At 42.1% G+C, this 17,037-nt stretch overlaps 1 protein-coding gene across 2 annotated transcripts in view; it reads left to right on the top strand.

Annotated features, from left to right (window-relative positions):
• The window catches only part of TPK1 (thiamin pyrophosphokinase 1), a 260,228-nt gene that overhangs the window by 153,475 nt on the left and 89,716 nt on the right, over positions 1-17,037 (top strand). For both annotated transcript variants that reach the window (XM_068396455.1, XM_068396456.1), the window contains one exon: positions 16,750-16,896. In XM_068396455.1, coding sequence (XP_068252556.1) covers positions 16,750-16,896 — 147 coding nt within the window. The remainder of the gene's footprint in view (positions 1-16,749; positions 16,897-17,037) is intronic.

Here is a 17,037-nt window from a genome sequence, read left to right as displayed (position 1 = left end):
ACACTGAGCTTTGATGTTCCTCTCCTTCCTCTCCCCTCCCCTCCCAAAGGTGAGATGAGAGGGGGAATCTTACCCTCCCAACATTACATATGGTAAGCAATACCTCCTTCTGCAAAAGGTTCCCCTGGAATCAAAGGGAACCTTTGCAGAGCAGGTAGTGCACTAAACTTAAAAGGAGCCATATGGAGTTGTCAGCTGCTCGTTTCACTGGAAAGGCGAAGGAGGCAGTGTTACCCCTCCCCTTCCACAGTTGGGTTTCGGAGGACCGTTTGTTTCATCTCTCCGAGATGCGAAGTTAAAATTCCTTAGGAATTTCCAACATGATGAGTCGATGGCAGATGTTCTCTTGGGGTTGCTGCCCTTTCCTCCCCGTGGAGCAGTCGTTCCTAAGGGTTGAGCTCTCTCTTCCGCTCTGTACCTACGGGTGAAAGGAGCTGAGAGGGAACAGTTGCTGCATCCTCTTACCAACAGTGAGGGCAAGAGTCATGTAAGAAAATGAAAACAACAGCACAAGGTGGAAGGAGACGTGTAAACCTTCTCTTTTGCCATTCTCATTGTAGCGGGAGAGGGAAGTTGCCTGACAGGTGAGATCACTGTGCTCCAACAAAGCAACAGGAGATGGAAATGCCAAAACCACTCCCTCTTTCTTCTCTCCTCACTCCGCGCTGCTAAATAACCAAGCAGTTTTTGTTTAAGCTATTTTGAAATGTCTTGATCTTCTAAAGGAAATACATGTCCATGAGACATTTCAGAATGCTGTCACACTATGCCCATCTGCAATTGCGTCTCCTCTTGCTGCCCTCAATACATACTGTGGTTCATCATGTTTTTTTCCCCATCAGTGTAGACAGAGACAGGAGGGTTTCTCCATACCCTTCTCTTATCTGTCTGGCTGTGAGCCTGGAAACTCTTTATATGATAGTTTATTTTTCCCCCTGTAATTTATCATCACAAGAGCACAGAGGGGTGCCTTGCTATCTAGGACACGAATGGTAACGAGTGCCATTGGAACAGATGAGCCACCTACATCTAGGATTTGTTTTGACTTTGGCAAGTAAGGTACTTCCCTCTTAACAGAATTACCCTTTGAATGAAGGAGAACTTGAGTGTCTCCTGGATTCGGTTCTTTATCAAATCCCAGCTATTGCTATAGAGGGATTTTTTTTTAAGCTGTCACAAGAGGCTTTACAATGAATAATCAATGTGTGGTTAAAATAAGAGCAATGGGAACATGACAGCAACAGATGTGTTTCAACAATAAGTAGCCTATTTGTAAAACTTTGAATTCTTTGATCACTCTCCTAGGTAAAGCCCTGTTAAGTTGGCTAAAGGATACTGCAGTGTAATCCTTGATGATATTTTGTCAAGTACATGCCAGAGTGTAATTGCAGTAATTGTGTAGAGTTCATGCCAATGCACTAAACCTAAGGTTTCGGTTCAGTTGTATTTTCATGCTGTTACATATAAGATGTGCTTTAAATACTTCTGAGTTGTTCAGAGGTGCAAGAAGTAACACAGATATGTTTTCTAAAACTAAGCACCATGTTCATTAAATCCCAGCTGCTTCATGCTTGCAGTGTCTGCTCTGTAAAACATAAGAAGATGCTATCATGCACACTAGCTAAAGCACACATTTCTATTTTTGGTCTTCTGCATTTTCTGACATGAGGAGTTTCAAGAAGTCGTTGGTTCGACTTAGGCAAATAATATGTGAAACTTAAGCAAATGGAACCCAAAACTGTATGAGAACTGTATAAATTACTAGTTTGGGTTCCAATTTGCCCTTTGTTCAGAAGCATTAGGTCTAATTTGTTAGTAGGAGGGTTGGTGGTTCTTCTGGATGTGCTGATAATGCAATGCTTAGCTTGATGCCTGGTCCCCCAATAACACAGACATTGTAAGCACTTGAAACATATACTGGCCTCAGTTTATGGATGCAGCCACTTGACTCCTCTGAAACTCTAGCCTTTTTAAATACCTACATTTGCACTTAATTTAGGTGTCTTTACGGGTAACATGCTGGCATAAAAAAAATGTCAAGTGGTAAGCAAACAGACTGTTCAAGCCATTGATCTAAAAATCTTTGAGGAGAATGCAAATTTCTTCAGAGAAGAAAGCTGCCATTGAACTCTGTGGTCACCTGGGAAGTGACCACAGCTGAGAAGAAAGGAAGGTCCAGGGTCTGGAGACTGGAAGTGGATAGAGAAGGGGTTTTTCATCTGCATTTGCATTTTTGGGCTGAAGTACAAACTTGCATGTCACAATGTGGGGTTTTTTCCTCCTGGAAGAAATATAGAAGCTTTTCTTTTAGCTGAGAGAATTAACTAGGTGGAATATATCTTCCTGGTTCCAGGAAAAATGTGTATATCTCCAGCTTTGATTTTCACCCTTCTCTGTCTGACTTATCCAGAGCACTTGTCAAAGAGGAATATGACAAAGAGACACTACAGCTCTGTTTGCCCAGGATTTATAGTTGAAGTTACTAAACAAGGGAAGTATTTGTTTAGTATCTTAAAAAAAAATTGATACCGCAGTCATGCTGTGTTTGCTGCTCTTTCTGGGTAGCAATATGTTAAGCCAGGAAATTAATTACATTCAGTGTATACCACGGACCACAATCCTGTGACATAGTCTCACTGGATGAAATTCAGCTGTGAGGAGCTGAGGAGTTTGAAACAGATGTTCCTCCATTGGTTAGAGAATAAGTTATCATTTATCTGCTATGCTGAACGGATAACATTTCTACTCTGATCTGTCAGTCACCTCTATGGAAGTTCTATGTCAAGGAGGTTTTTGAGCTCGCATGAACGGATGGGGGCAATATTTTGTTCCAAAGGAATTAAGTTTGTGTAATTTACTTCCCATGTCTCTGTACCTCCATCCTCCTCCTTCCCTTCCTTCCTGCTCTCCCAAACAGCTTTTGAACAAATAACTTTTGAACAGAGGAATAGAGTACTGAAAGATAATCATGTCGAACCGCTTTCTGAGAGGTCATTCAAATGGGAGTGAAGGTGAGAGAGACGCTCAGTGCCCCCACTGGAGAGAAGGCTGCAAGGTTAGTTTGGAGTTACTGGTTGTTGGAGAATTCAGTTTGAGAAGAGGCCCTAGAAATGCCTTTACCACAAGGAAAGACGCAATTGGAGTTGACAGCCAACTAAGACATAGATCTGGAGGAAAAAACACCTTCTTAGTTCTTGAACTCCTTGTTCGATATAAACAGCAGTATTTGTGTCTTCTAGAATAATTAGCCAAATTCCTAACTTCTTTTTCCTTACGTCTCAAATAAAAACTCTTCGAATAGTTTCTGAATCCTCAGGGTCATTCATTTCTGGTTTACATTGCATGTTTTGGTTGCATAGCCAAGTCATGCAGAAAGACACATTGGGGTCATTTTGTGATATCTAAGTCACCTAATTATATGTATTTATAATTACATACTGCAGTGAATGTTAGAACAAGCAGTACCCTTTATATGTGCAAGCTAGAATCAGTCTTAATTTTCCCTCTCCACCTCCATAATTCATTTGTGAATTGCGTTGTATTGGATGGGTGAAGCAGTGAGGTACCACCAACAGAACGTGACTCCTGAAGTTTCTTTCCAACCTAAAGGCTGTTAGATATTCCTCTTTCTGCATGACTGTGAGTATGCATGCACACATATGCACATGCAAGTATACAAATGCACAAATTTTCTGGCAGTATACCTTCCTGGCCCTATGTGATGCTTTTTAATGTCTTAATAACTCTGTCTTTTTATCTGCCATGTGTTTCTTTTACGTTGTTTATGGTCTGTTGAACACTTAGGTGTGCACGTGTTGCTTTACTGCTTTAATCATTATTTTATACATTCTGTGGTTATGTGAGTACTTTCCTTTCCTCATTACAAGACCTTCAAGTAAACTTAATTACAGTAATTTCTGTCTGGTACTACTTTCTGTTCTTAATTTGTCTCGTGTAACACAATCTATTTCAAGAAACTAACTGAACTGGCAAAATGATGTGCATGCTTATAATGTCTCTTATTTAGAGATCAACAGATCTTGCATTAAAAGTGAACATTATTACCTTCGATTTGCAGATAGGAAAGCAGAAGTACAGAACCAACTTGCCCACAGTCTCCTGGCATGCTAGTGGTACAATTGGGGATGATTCTCCAATTCCCAGTCTTTATCAAGTGCTCTTTCCATAACAGTGTCCCAAGTCTGACTCACAGGCAGCTCATAGCAGCTCACGCCAGTGAGAAGTGAAAGTGTGTGTATCAATTATGCAGCTCCAAGAAGAACCTTCATAATGTAAAGATGGGCTTAAGCTATTATCTTTATCTCAGAGTTACAAACTCTGCTTTAACTGTTTCATCCAAAATTCCATTTAGTCTTAAAACTAAGCTCTGGGACTTTTCATTTAACTTTATTATCTTTTCTGCTTAAGAAAAGTTAAAGCAGCTCATTTGGTTATATGAGCTGAAGATACAAAAAATGAATTTTAATGAAACCTACATGCCTTTTAGTGGTTTAATGTTAGTGTATTTAAATGGATAAAAGCTTCAGTGTCAATATGAAAAAGTGAAAAAATCCAGACCAACTCTTCCTAAAATCCCTTTGCAATAAAGGGCTACTATACTAACATTTCCATTTTAAAATTACACTTTAAAGGTTCAATCTGTCTAGGATATTACTTCTTTTAAGTGACTGCAAGCATTCTTGTCTTTGCCCTTCTAAAGAAAGTGTCAAATCAGTCCACTTTCTGTTGAGGGAAGCTAAACTAAACATAATATTAGTGAACTCCTGTGTTTATAAAGTGCTAAAGAGAAGACAATGAAGTGATGTGCATTTACCACCTTTAGCTGTGCAGTGTTCAAACAGCTTATTAAGCACTCTGGTTTGTCTTTACACGAAGAAAAAGACCCTGAAGGAAAACAGAATATACTCTAAAACAAAAATCAAAAAATACTTTAAAAGATAATAGTTTTTTACATGAAGAACAGTCCCATGTAGAAAGGATGTAATTATTGCAAGTACTGGGCTGTTGGGCTTAGCTTTGGTTTTGTCTGTCAGTTGAGGTTATTCCTGATGACATTTTTGTTGACTGAATTGTAATTTTGCTGCTCACGTTACAGTTGGTAATTTCATACTGGATCACTACTTGTTTTCATTTCTGAAAACTTTTGGGGACCCAGGACAGTAGTGGGAATGGCTTCTAAAAGAAAGCCTGGGAATGAGGACAGGCCATTACCAGGGTTTGGGAACAGGGAGGTAACTCAATACCGTAAAAAGAGGGAGAGGTGGTCTGGAAGATACCAGAGCTGGAGTGTGAAGCTCTTACAGGGACCCTGAAGTTTGGGGCTCTGTCTCCAAATTCCATATAGGAGGCAGGGCTAAGAATGAACCTGTTCAGTTTTGGTGGCACTGTTGATTTTTTCTTCTTAATGCCTCACAGGAGGAGAATAGAAAATGCAGATGAGATATATTTTAGGGGAAGTTAAATACATGTAATGAAAAGGTTTCTATACTGCCAAGTGCTGTATCAAAAGATTTTCGTAAGTTATTAATAGTAATCCTCTCCATAAACCTTTCCTGCCAGAAAGAAACAAATGGATCTAGAGTATTTCCTATTAATTCCCACTTCAAAAATGCAGAATTTTGTAATACCTTTCAACAGAAGTAAACCCCTCCTATACGGTGTGCAGACATATCCTTGAGTGCTGACTCTTTTGACTCTAATGTCCAAATCCACCTTCCAGCAATGCAGTATCTAACCCATCTTTCCTACTGTTGAGTTATTTTAAGGCTTCCCATTGTAAAGGTATGGCAAAGTACATTTCTTGCAATACAAGATACCAGAACTTGCCAGTTCCCAAAGAGAAACACCCTGATTTCATGCGAAGGAAGCATGCCTACCTGTTCCACTACAGCTGTGGCCATCAAGACACACTGAATATCTTTGTGTTAGAATGATTTCATGCAAAGTGGGTGTCTGCAAGCACACAGTGCATCACACACTGAGAAATTTTCTTATGTCATCTTTGTGTACTCTACTGGGGCTTGTATTTGGTCTATGAATTTAATGTAAAGAAAAAAGGCAGAAGCAGAGTGGGATTTCTCGAGAATGCATTGATTTTTGTTTGTTTGTTTAAAAAAGATAAACCCCATATCAAGCATTGGGGAGGGGAAGAACAAGGGGGACAAATACCGTTTATTTAGGCAGTTCAGGGGATGGGAGGGATCGAGGATATGCTCATTAACAAGACTGGGGAAGCTAATGAGGAAGCCAGCTACTGTTCTCTCAACTTAGTCAAAGGCTAAATATATTTGAAACAGAAAATGTGAGGTTACTACAGGGTTATAACCACCAATTTTGTCCTGTTTATAGCTATTTTTGATAGGAGGGGTGATTCTCCTCACCCCTCCAGCCCCTTCTGCTTTATAGGAGCACGAGTTTCCTGATAGTTGCTGATGTGGCTGTCTCCATGCTGGGAAAGTGGTCAGGCTACACTGACATACTACTATTCTCAAAAGAGTGTTGTACTTGCATTGACAGGGTCTTGGAGGTAGGTGTTGTAGCAGGAAATCTTGAACAGCCATAGGTTTTGACGTCAGGAATTTCTCTGTGGTTCAAGGACTGAGAGATCAGTTTGTTGCCTGGATTTTTCATAAATAACTTGGTTTATTTTTTTTCTGCTTGACACGTGAATACTGTGGTGGTGTGAAATCTCCCGTAAGTTATGAGTATTTTTATGAAATTCTGTTTAGTTAATAGGATGTGAGTTTAGAATTAAGCATATTAAGACAATTGTGCTGGCACAGCATATTTTAACTGCAGATTATAATAGTCAGGGCATTGTTTACATCTCAAATATGATTTCGTCCTCCTAAATTGAGATGCTTGTCAAGAATAAATGACAGGGTTTTGGCTACTGGTGAGAGAGTTTCATAAAAATGTTTAGCAGTTTTCTACATCCATGAGTGTAGAAACAGTGGCTTTAGAGAGAACAATTTCATAACTGTAGTCTTGAGGCCTCACTGTCTTCTGCAGTCCTTTTGTTATCCTACAATCAGGGCTCAATACCCGGTGCGCAGTAAGCCTATAACACACAGAGCTGAGATACGACTTTATTGCTGATGTTACACAAGATCAGGTGCTAGGTGGTCTTGCAGCAAAGCTCTTCAAAAATGGTCACACATTTTATACTTTCAAATCTTGGTTAGAACCTCCCTATGTTTCCACCCCTTTCCTAGATGGGTTAGTAATTTACATATCTGGTTACACAATCCTTCCAAGTACTGCATAGGAAACAGGATTAACAAAGTATATTCCAGGATGTTCTGGCCTTCAAGGACAGCAGTTCCTGGTTAGGAGTTCCTCTTTGCAGACACCCCTTCATAAAGAGTTCCTTATTAAATCACTTCTGTCATCTTGGAGGAACAGGCTGACCTAGTACTAACTTATAGTTTACATAGAGTCCATATCTTTAGGCTAATGATTTCCGGCAGGATACATATCACACTTTGACTTTCGCTGACTTAACTCTGGACCTCTCGGCTGACACCAGCAGTGTTCAAGAAGGAGTGGAGGGGTTTACAGTGATTTAATTCTTCACAAATACTGTGAAAATGAGGCAGCCTGGTAGTACTTGAAAGGCTCCTACAGTATTCCCACTCTAAAAAAGGCAGTAGCACAAGCTCAACACGGGTAGGGATTGAAGGGTCTTCACAGCAGAGCCGCACTGGCAACCAGGCTTTGCTAGTTTCTTTTTTTAATTAGCTACCTTTTAATTTGGCTTTGTCACTGCTCAGGAGGAGACTTGGGGGATAGTCTCTTCAACTTGTGTAAAGAAACTATTGAGCTTCCCTTTTAAACAACTAAGCACTGAACAATTAAAGCTCAGTATTTTGTGCAAATTAAATGTGAGCATAAAATGTTTACAGCTTCACAAGCGCCTCCAGTTTAAAAATCATGCTTCATTTCTTTTTAAGTGCATGGCTGAATTTATATGATCTAGAGGACAGTGTAGAAAAATAGATTCTATAATGGGTGTAAGCTGACATTGTGCAGGCTATGTTTAGCTTACCTGCTATAAATACTGAACCTACTCTGAAAACGAAAATTGGCATCCAAGATCTTAACCTACTTCCTTCAATATAAGAATATCTCCAACCTCTTAGAAACAAATGTATAAATTCAAGACTTCTTTCTGCGAATCTGCACTCCCGGGGGAAAAAAAAATAATAATTCTGTACTGCCCAAGTATTCAGTGAAATCACTCAAAAGAGGAACTATTTGCAGAATAGGGCCTGAGAGACACGGGAAAAAAATTCCATCTTTAGTTTCAGGTCTTATATCTGCCCCTTGAGTATAATAGGACAGGCTATTATCCCCTTGTTCATCATGAAGATTAATGTTCAGACCAGCTGAAAATATTACAGTTCTGTTGGGACCGATTGGGAGATCTTTAGACCTGTGTGAACCCAAGTTTAAACTTTTTAAATAGCAGCACTAACGTCTCGTCCTAGTTAGGCACAAAAGCCTCTTTCGCCATTATCTCCCCCGCGATGCTGCTGCAGGAGAGCGAGGATGCCCTACAGCTCTGCATTATTTGTGGCGTCTTTTATACAGACTTCATTGTTAAATGTTAAGGGATGCAGAGAAAGTGCCTGTGCCATTAACTCTTACTCGGATGAAGTGAAAAAAAATAGCATCACCCTTTAATGGAGATTTTTTTTTTTATTTCCTTTTCTGTATTTTGTACGGAATGTTTTCCCTTAAAATCTGTGATCCTTTCCTTAAAATTTGATACCTAAATTTAACATGACAGAATGGAAATAAAAACAGGCAGAAGATTAGTTTTAAAGAAAAGACACATCTGGTTCAGGAAGCCACAGGAAAAGATCTCACCTCTCGTAGCGTTGAAGTCGGCTTTCTCCGTTCATCCAGGTCTAAGCACCTGCGGGCTGCTGGCAGAGAGTTTCACGTAAGGATCCCTCTCTATAGAAAAACTACCCCACTGCCTCCAAATACCACAGGTTTGCTTAGCATCCTCTGTAGGCTTTCTAAGGGTCCTGGAATGGTGTACCTGGGCAGGAGCTGAAACCAAACCACACGACAGGAAAGGGAAGGGAACTGTGTGGTGGAGAGAGAAGGGCGGCTGCGGCAGGCACATTGCAGGTTGGTCTCGGCCTTCTAGAGATGCAGAAATAACGAGGAGTTAAGTGACAAGGGTTATTAGTTAGGCTGCAGTAGGAACTTGTATCAGGTTTATGTGCCCAGGTGCTGGCGGGCTCTGCTGCGCCCGCGGCCTCTGTGAGGAGAGGCCGGGCAGCCCCGGGGAAAGCGCGGCTGAGAAAGGGCAAAACTCGGCCCGGCCGTGAGCGGTGAGGGGAAAAGAGTGAGAAACAGCCCTGCGAGCCCCGAGGGAGAGCGGGAGGACGGGGAGAGGGACTCTGGCCGCCCCCCGCAGAGATTCCTCCGGAGTGCCGCCGCCGGAGCCGAGGGAGCTCCTGAGGGAGCTGCGCCCTGTGCAGAGCCCGCGCTGGGCCCGGGGGAGCTCCTGAGGGAGCGCGTGAGGGAGCTGCGCCGTGTGCAGAGCCCGCGCTGGGCCCGGGGAGCGCGTGAGGGAGCTGCGGCGTGTGCAGAGCCCGCGCTGGGCCCAGGGGAGCGCGTGAGGAGCTGCGGCGTGTGCAGAGCCCGCGCTGGGCCCGGGGAGCTCCTGAGGGAGCGCGTGAGGGAGCTGCGGCCCGCGCAGAGCCCGCGCTGGGGCCGGTACCCACCCCGCAGCCCATGGAGGACCGTGGCGCAGCAGATATCCCAGTGCTACAGCAGGTGGAAGTGCCCTGAAGGAAGGCACGGCCCCTGGAGAGGAGCCCACGCAGGAGCTACAGCATGTGAGGGACCCACATTGGAGCAGTTTGTTCCTGAAGTTTCTCCACTGTACCCCACGGAGAGGACCCCGCGCTGTATCAGGGGAACAACATGAGAAGGAAGGAGAGGTAGAGGAGCTGGTATGGACTGACCACAGCCCCCCATTCCCCTGCACCGCTCGAGGGAGATAGAGCTGAGTCAGGAATGGAGGAGTGAAGCTGGGCCTAGGAAAAAAGAGGGGTGGTGAAAAGGTGGTTTTAGTTTTGTCTTCTAACTTGATTTTTAATTGCCAGTAAATTAAATTAATTTTCCCCAAGTCGAGTCTGTTTTGCCTGTGATGATAATTGGTAATTAATGATCTCCCTGTCCTTGTCTCGACCCACAAGCTTTTTCATCTTATTTTCTCCCCTGTCCTGTTGAGGAGGGACAGTGAGAGAGCGGCTAGGGGGGTGCCTGGCTGCCAGCCAAGGTTAACCCACCACAGGACTGTAAAGGAAATCAAAGAGAAGTTGTCAGGGCTCACGGAGGTGTGCAAAGGCGCACACACTGTCATTGATCTGTGTGCTGGGATAGATACCCTGTTTGTGGGCTAGCAAACAGAATGTAAAATGTCTCTGATCCATCAGGTCCTGAGTAGCCACGGACTTCCCTGCACAACACTGTCTCTGCCAGCACGCTGCAGCAGGAGCCACGGTCCAGGCAAGGCTCCAGGGAGATCACGATCTGTATCCCGTTGGGGGAATAACAGAGGCTTTTGGGGAGAGTTTTCACATCAGAGACCCTCTTCACTACGCAGTGCCCTTCCCACCTGCTGATCCTGGGGTACTGGGTTAGCCTTCAGCACAGGGTGCGGGCTGGCTCTGGTTAAGGAGTGCGGGACGACGGGCATCATCACAGTGGGGTGGAGGTCCTGCTGTCAGGGAAGCGGTAGGTTGTGATTGTGTTGTCCTGCTGATCTTGTGGTACCATGGAAAGGTGTTGGAGGGATGGGAAGGAAGGCGATTTTGGATGATCTTCATTTTGTAGCGGCTGATTGGCTGTGTTTTTAAATATAGATCAAGTGTGCTCAGGTGTAGCAATGCTTCTGGATAGTAATCTGAAAGAAAACAACAATATTTTAAAAAAAATATGCTTTTGGCTTTATACATACTCATCTGAAGACTTTATAAAAGCCACGTTTGGATTGCACTTTGGATTTCTTCTAAGTAAAGACTGACAGCCAGAGTTAAGTGAAATGTGAAATACAAAGCTCACAAAGAACAGATTATCTTGAAGAAGATAGGATCACTTTTTCATTCTCCCTTGAGCTGTTCGTTGATGGGAGTTTTTAGTTAGTTTGTTTTTCTTTTTTTGCTCCTAGAGGCAGTATATGAAGAGATTAAAAACACAGCATGTGCCAAACACAGCTTTTGGCACTAGATGCGAGCGGATATGTGATCGTTAAAGAGATTTTCTAGACCATTTTAGCATAATCTTTTGAGGGCCTCTTGCATTGCTGCTAATAGAAATCCAGGGCTTGCTTTCTTAGGGATATGATAGTTTACAGTGATTGGTTTTACGTTTCTGTGAGGGTGATACTGTGGTACGCAGTGTGGATTACAGTGGTTCAGCTGTGGGAGCAGAAAGGTTAGCGTGATATGTGTGAATGTCTTTTCGTATTGTTTTAAAAGAAGAGAAGATTACATGATTTTTTCAGAAGACACGTGACTGATATTCCTGGACTCCTTGTTCGTGCACAGAATAAACGCATCAGGGACAAAACCAGCACACATTTCCCTCCAAAGCCCCAGTGAACAGATTGCTCTGAGAGTTTTAATGCACTTTTGCCTACTCACAACAGCATAGTAACAGACTGGAGTAGGGACAAGCCCTTCACCCAGAAAATTTGAGGCAATAAGGAATTCCAATGACCCTGATCTTGTACGCAGCAGGTGTCGTAGAGCTCCACTCCACCTGACCGGCAGTAGTAGAGCAGGAGTTATTGCTGTCCCTGCTCTACGTGAGGCACAGGGAGTACTCTTTGATCAAGGTCATACAGCAATATTCAGCACAAGAGCAAGCAGTCAAATTCAGATTGCTTGGGGTCCAGCAGTTCACATGTAGATTGGGTTTCTGTAAGTAAGAAAGAATAAAGTCAATGGTTATGAAATTTATGTTCCGCAAAATTTATGCCAGTTGATCTTATATGCACCCTCAAATGTTCCATTTACCTACGGGAAAGAGCAAAGCCAAAGCACTGAGATGAAATCAAGTTGTTTGACCACAGATGTAAACACAAGTCAATAGTAAAACCAAGATTAAAATGTTTCCAGCTACTCAAATCTGTCACTGAATTTTAAGATTACTTTTCCCTTTTCCATCTTACTATCATATATGTTGCTTGTTTTAAGCAGACAAATGCAGTCTGTTTTGGCTCATTTGTTATCAAGGAAAGTGCTTGCTGTGTTTCTAAGTCCAGTACTGAAACTGATGCAGAGACCAGAAAGGATATATCTGGATTTTTCAAACCACATCCTGAGTTGACAAAATTGCCTTATAAAGAAATAGATAAAGTGTCGAAGTGATAAAGCAATAATAAATGTAGCATTCACACTACTCCTTAATTGCTTTTCAGCATATAATATACTTCAGTATTTATGTGTGTCAGCATATTACATACTTCAACATACTATGCATGTTACTACAGTAATTTTATTCTCTATATCATATTCTCTAAAATTTTAAATCTAAGGAACAGGCTTATGGATGGTAGGAAATGAAGAAAGGCTGTGAAAGGTGAAAAGATATCAGTGAAGTGAGAAGGTGATAAAAGGAAGCTATGTTCGAATCAGATAGAATATCTGACCTGTAATTGGCATAGAAATATCTCAGCTATTTGCAGTGGATGGTCTCAGAGGGAGGGAGGTTTATTCGTGGCTCCAGAGCTTTTACGACATCTTGTTTATTGTTGCCTTTTTCCTTTAGGGGAGCTCTTCTTACAGTTCATTTAGTGCTGCAGGTTGTGGTCAGTAAATGTGGTCCTGCCCACCTCTCTGGGACTTTGGCAGGTTTGTTTGCAAGTTGTCTGGCTGAAACTGAATTATGTGGAAGAACGTCCTTTGACTTGTCTGTCCGGAGCCCTACCCATACCCTGGGGAGCGGATTTCTTATCAGAGATAATCTGCACACTTCTGAAAAGAGTGGGCATCCTTTGCTATCGGTTCAAGCCTTGGACTTTGCTCTTAGATGTCATGGCCATGCTGACATTACAAAGCTAGATACTGCACTCTTTTCACCCACCCCAGGCAGTTCCCAGCTTCCTGTGGCCTTTCACCCTTCTCCTTAAATGCATGTTCCTCAGTCATACAGTGAAAATCTTCTTTGTATTTAACCCATCCATACCAGAAAGAGGAATGTCAACTAGACCAGTTTTCGCAGGAAGGTAGTGTTTAGCAAGCCTGCCAGCAGTGTACAGCAAGTTGTCCTTTTCAGTAGTCTCTGTGAGAGTGGAAGCAGGAACCTGAGCAACTTCATTCTGCCATGGTGGCAGCCTCAGCTCCCCTTGGTTACTTCACCCTGTAAATTACAGCTTAGGGGAGAAGAAAGAAATACATCCCTGAGTTGCCAGCACAAAGTCTTTATGCTTCCCTTCTCCTTTTAACTGCCCTGCTGTTTGTAGCGACTCCTAAAACTCGTTCAAGAGATACTAATGTGTAAGTGTATCATTTAAAGATGCCTGAATCCCACCCTTAGATCTTCAACTCTTTCTAAATTAAAGCTCAATAACCTTTAAAGGTGCTGTGTAATATGTTTAATTCAGGTTATAGATAGTCCAAGAGAATACGGTGCACTGTGCCTGCAATGATCTAAGCTGTTCTTTGTAGTTAGTCAGGATTTTATATCCTTTTTTCAGGAAATTAATGACACTGAGTGAAAACAAATTGTGTAAGGGGACTGGTGACAGAACATTTAAGTGAAGCATGGACATTTCAATTGAAGTACAGTGTGTTAGTCAAATGCTGCCTGCTGGGCTGATTAGCAGTAACAGTATATTTCTGTAGCCTGTGTTATACAGGAAATCATGGTAGAGAAATGGCCTTTCCTGTCTGTAGTGTGGGAATATATAAATGTCCTGTGCTTCGCTATTCACTTTGTCTTAGGTTCTGGAATGGCCAAGAGTCGTGTATGTGCTTTCATGGCACATCCATTTTCTTAAGTGCTTGGCAGAGCGAGAGGAGTGGTGATTGCAGGGAAGGAGCTGATTGTTTTGTTAGTTTGTGGTTTTTGTGTTGTGTTTGTTTTTTTTTAACAGGGGTGATAGCTTTAGGATGAAAAGGCACTTGAGGGTTTTGTTGGACTTGGCCTCTCTGTGTTTTTGTTAAATAACCAAAGTGTGTATACCTAGACCTTGAAATAGAGGAGTTAAAAGTCCTACAGTGTTTGGATGACTGTCACTGCTGCCAAGACCATGTAGTGAAAAGCGGGACTGTCAGCCATCAGAAGAGTGTCGAATTTTGGCTTTCCTTTCTGCCTGCTCTCCTGCTCCAGCTGTGTTTGTTTGCATACCTGTCACATACTTGTAGTTTTCATTTTCACAGTCCGTGCAAACCCTACATAATAGCTGCATTCCCTTTTCAGATATCTTTGTTAGCCTTCTCCCAACACACCTCAACCCCAAACCTCTGCTTTATGAATACCTTTTCAACAGATCTGTTTCATGCTGGATTGATTTTATTTTCTTACTTTTTGGGAACCAAGCCACAAGACCACTGCGCTGTCGGTATTGAATAAGGAACAGGAATTCGGGATCACTTCTGTCATACTTTAAAATACATAACAAAAAATACTTCTGTGTTTTAAAATACTTTTGAAGAAAACTTGCAGTACTTTGGCAATCTCTAGCACAAAAAGAGGCAGTCAGTGAGCACTTCATTGTTTGAGATAGGTCCTGTACTTCACGGTGAGTACACGTGTGTGAATAACAGCGGGATTTTTCTGACATGCTGACAGTTTTACAAGGGACAGAAGATGCATTCAGAAGGTTATTGCACCATTTTAATTGCAAGTCTGAGGAAACTCTGTGTTTCCTTCGTTCTTACCTTTTAAACTGTAGAAAACATCAAAGGCAAAACAAACAAGTTTGTGTATGGCAAGACATATATACCAAGAAGCTACACGGTAGTTGCCTAGCTTTTTGAGGGCTAGGCTAGTCTGGGCTGGGATTTAAGCTTCAGTCCCATTGCTCACAAGAAAAACAACATACATGTGGATCCTGATCTTTGCAAAGCCACCTTAACTTCACTGTGGTTCCAGGTTAATGTAGCAGATTTTCCCCATGGCCTCTAATGGGGTGGAGGGCATTTTTGCTCCTAGTTTTCTGGTAGGAAACTGGTGTTGGTGGCTCTTTTTGGTAGTATTATTTTCAGTATTGATTTTCCCTCTTAAATCACAGTCATCACCAGTCAAACAAAAGCAGTTTGTTTCTACACTGGAATCAATAAGATGGAAAATGTATTATGGCTTAGCTGGGAACACATTCTTTTTCTCTTTTGCTGGTTTATCTCCTGTTTAAGGATAGATTTTCCTGCCTTTCATATTCTATTGGTTGTATGTTAGGTCTGTGTGATCTGTAATCTGCACAGAAATACATGCTGTCTGCAGTACAAGAATAGGGTTTTTGTTTCAGTGTTTGCTGCTAATATAATCTGTTACATTGATCGGTTCTGTCTTCTCAAGTATTTTCCTGCTGGTGATGAGAAAGACGGTGTAATTCTTCACCAAAAGGAAAAGAGCTTAATTTTCATGCAAACCAATATTCAAGAGAATCGTAAAGCCCTAGCCCTGGTAATAAAAATAGAAGCTGATGCTATTAATACATCATTGCAGATACACAGAGCACCATTATGTGGCTCCTGGGTTGAGTAAAACTTCATGTAATCACAGTAGCCATAGACTTGAGCCCTATAAAGTTGGAGGCTTCACCAGATGGCCATTGTCAAGGCAGCTTCTAAAGACTTTAGAGCTGCAATGTGTTAGGGCTCCACATATGACTGACTCAGTGGTAGCTTTTTAAAATACAATTACTGAACATAACTGATCCACATTATGGAAGTAATAATACTAATACTTTGCACTCGGTGACCTTTTATCTGAGGACTCAAAAGCTCTTAACCAAGGCTTTTAAACACTCCCTTTCTGCTTATAGGAAATAAAGTGTTCAGAGGCTTGATGAAGTATGAGAGAACTGAGCAAGAGCAGCCCGACTCCGTGGCCTATTGCAAGCAGTCTGCGGGCCTGGGGCTGGGACAAGGGGGTGCTCCTGGTCCTGTCCCTGGCAGCTGGGAGGTGATGTACCAGTCGCTTGGGAGAGCACCTCCTACTTCTGTAGTACTTTTAATCTTGAGTAGAGCCAGCCCGTGAGTGGGATTGCTTGTGCATTAAAATGCTGCGTGGCAGGAACAAGAAGGACATAACAATGGCCCTAACTTGACATTTCCTTTATTCACTCTGTAAACTGTGAGGATAATACTGAAATTATGTTAAGATCTGGGGATGCAAGATACTAAGGCTGAGATATACCACACTTAGATGTGGAGTGATACATCTTAGGCTCTATATATTCAGGGCAGACAGCAAGTACCTGCACAGACTGGCCTGTATTTTAGGGAGAACGCTTATGTCCTTTTTAAAAGTACCACATGTTGGCCATGAATTTACTGAGCTTTAATACTCAGCCTCAAAAATCACATCATGGTATTTATGGGAGTAAATCACTGTATTTGACGTTTGCTTTTGTACAGTCAGTAGTTATTTTTTTCTTTTTTTTTCCCCACGTGATTTTATTGTACATTTTCAGGATCTAGAGATCATGCCTGAAAGTTTTCTTGGTGACTGGTTTTTTTTTTTGTCTTTTAGATGGATCTGATTGTGACTTTGGGTGGACTTGGAGGACGCTTTGACCAAATAATGGCATCAGTGGAAACGCTTTTTCATGCAACAAATATCACTCCTTTCCCAGTGATAGTTATCCAGGAGTGCTCGCTGATTTACCTGCTTCAACCTGTAAGTGTTGTGAAAAGTTACTTCAGAACAAAACTGACCTTCCACCTGCCCTGACTCTGGTTTTGCACCATGAAATGCTCATTTTCTTAACTGTATTCTGTAGGGTCAGAGCCTAAATGTAAAATATATTGCAGGGCAGTG

The sequence above is a fragment of the Nyctibius grandis genome, chromosome 3 (genome assembly GCF_013368605.1).
Source record: "Nyctibius grandis isolate bNycGra1 chromosome 3, bNycGra1.pri, whole genome shotgun sequence".
In the NCBI taxonomy this organism is placed as follows: Eukaryota; Metazoa; Chordata; class Aves; order Nyctibiiformes; family Nyctibiidae; genus Nyctibius; species Nyctibius grandis.
Note: the sequence above shows the minus strand (reverse complement) of the source record. Positions and strands in the feature narration are given on the sequence as shown.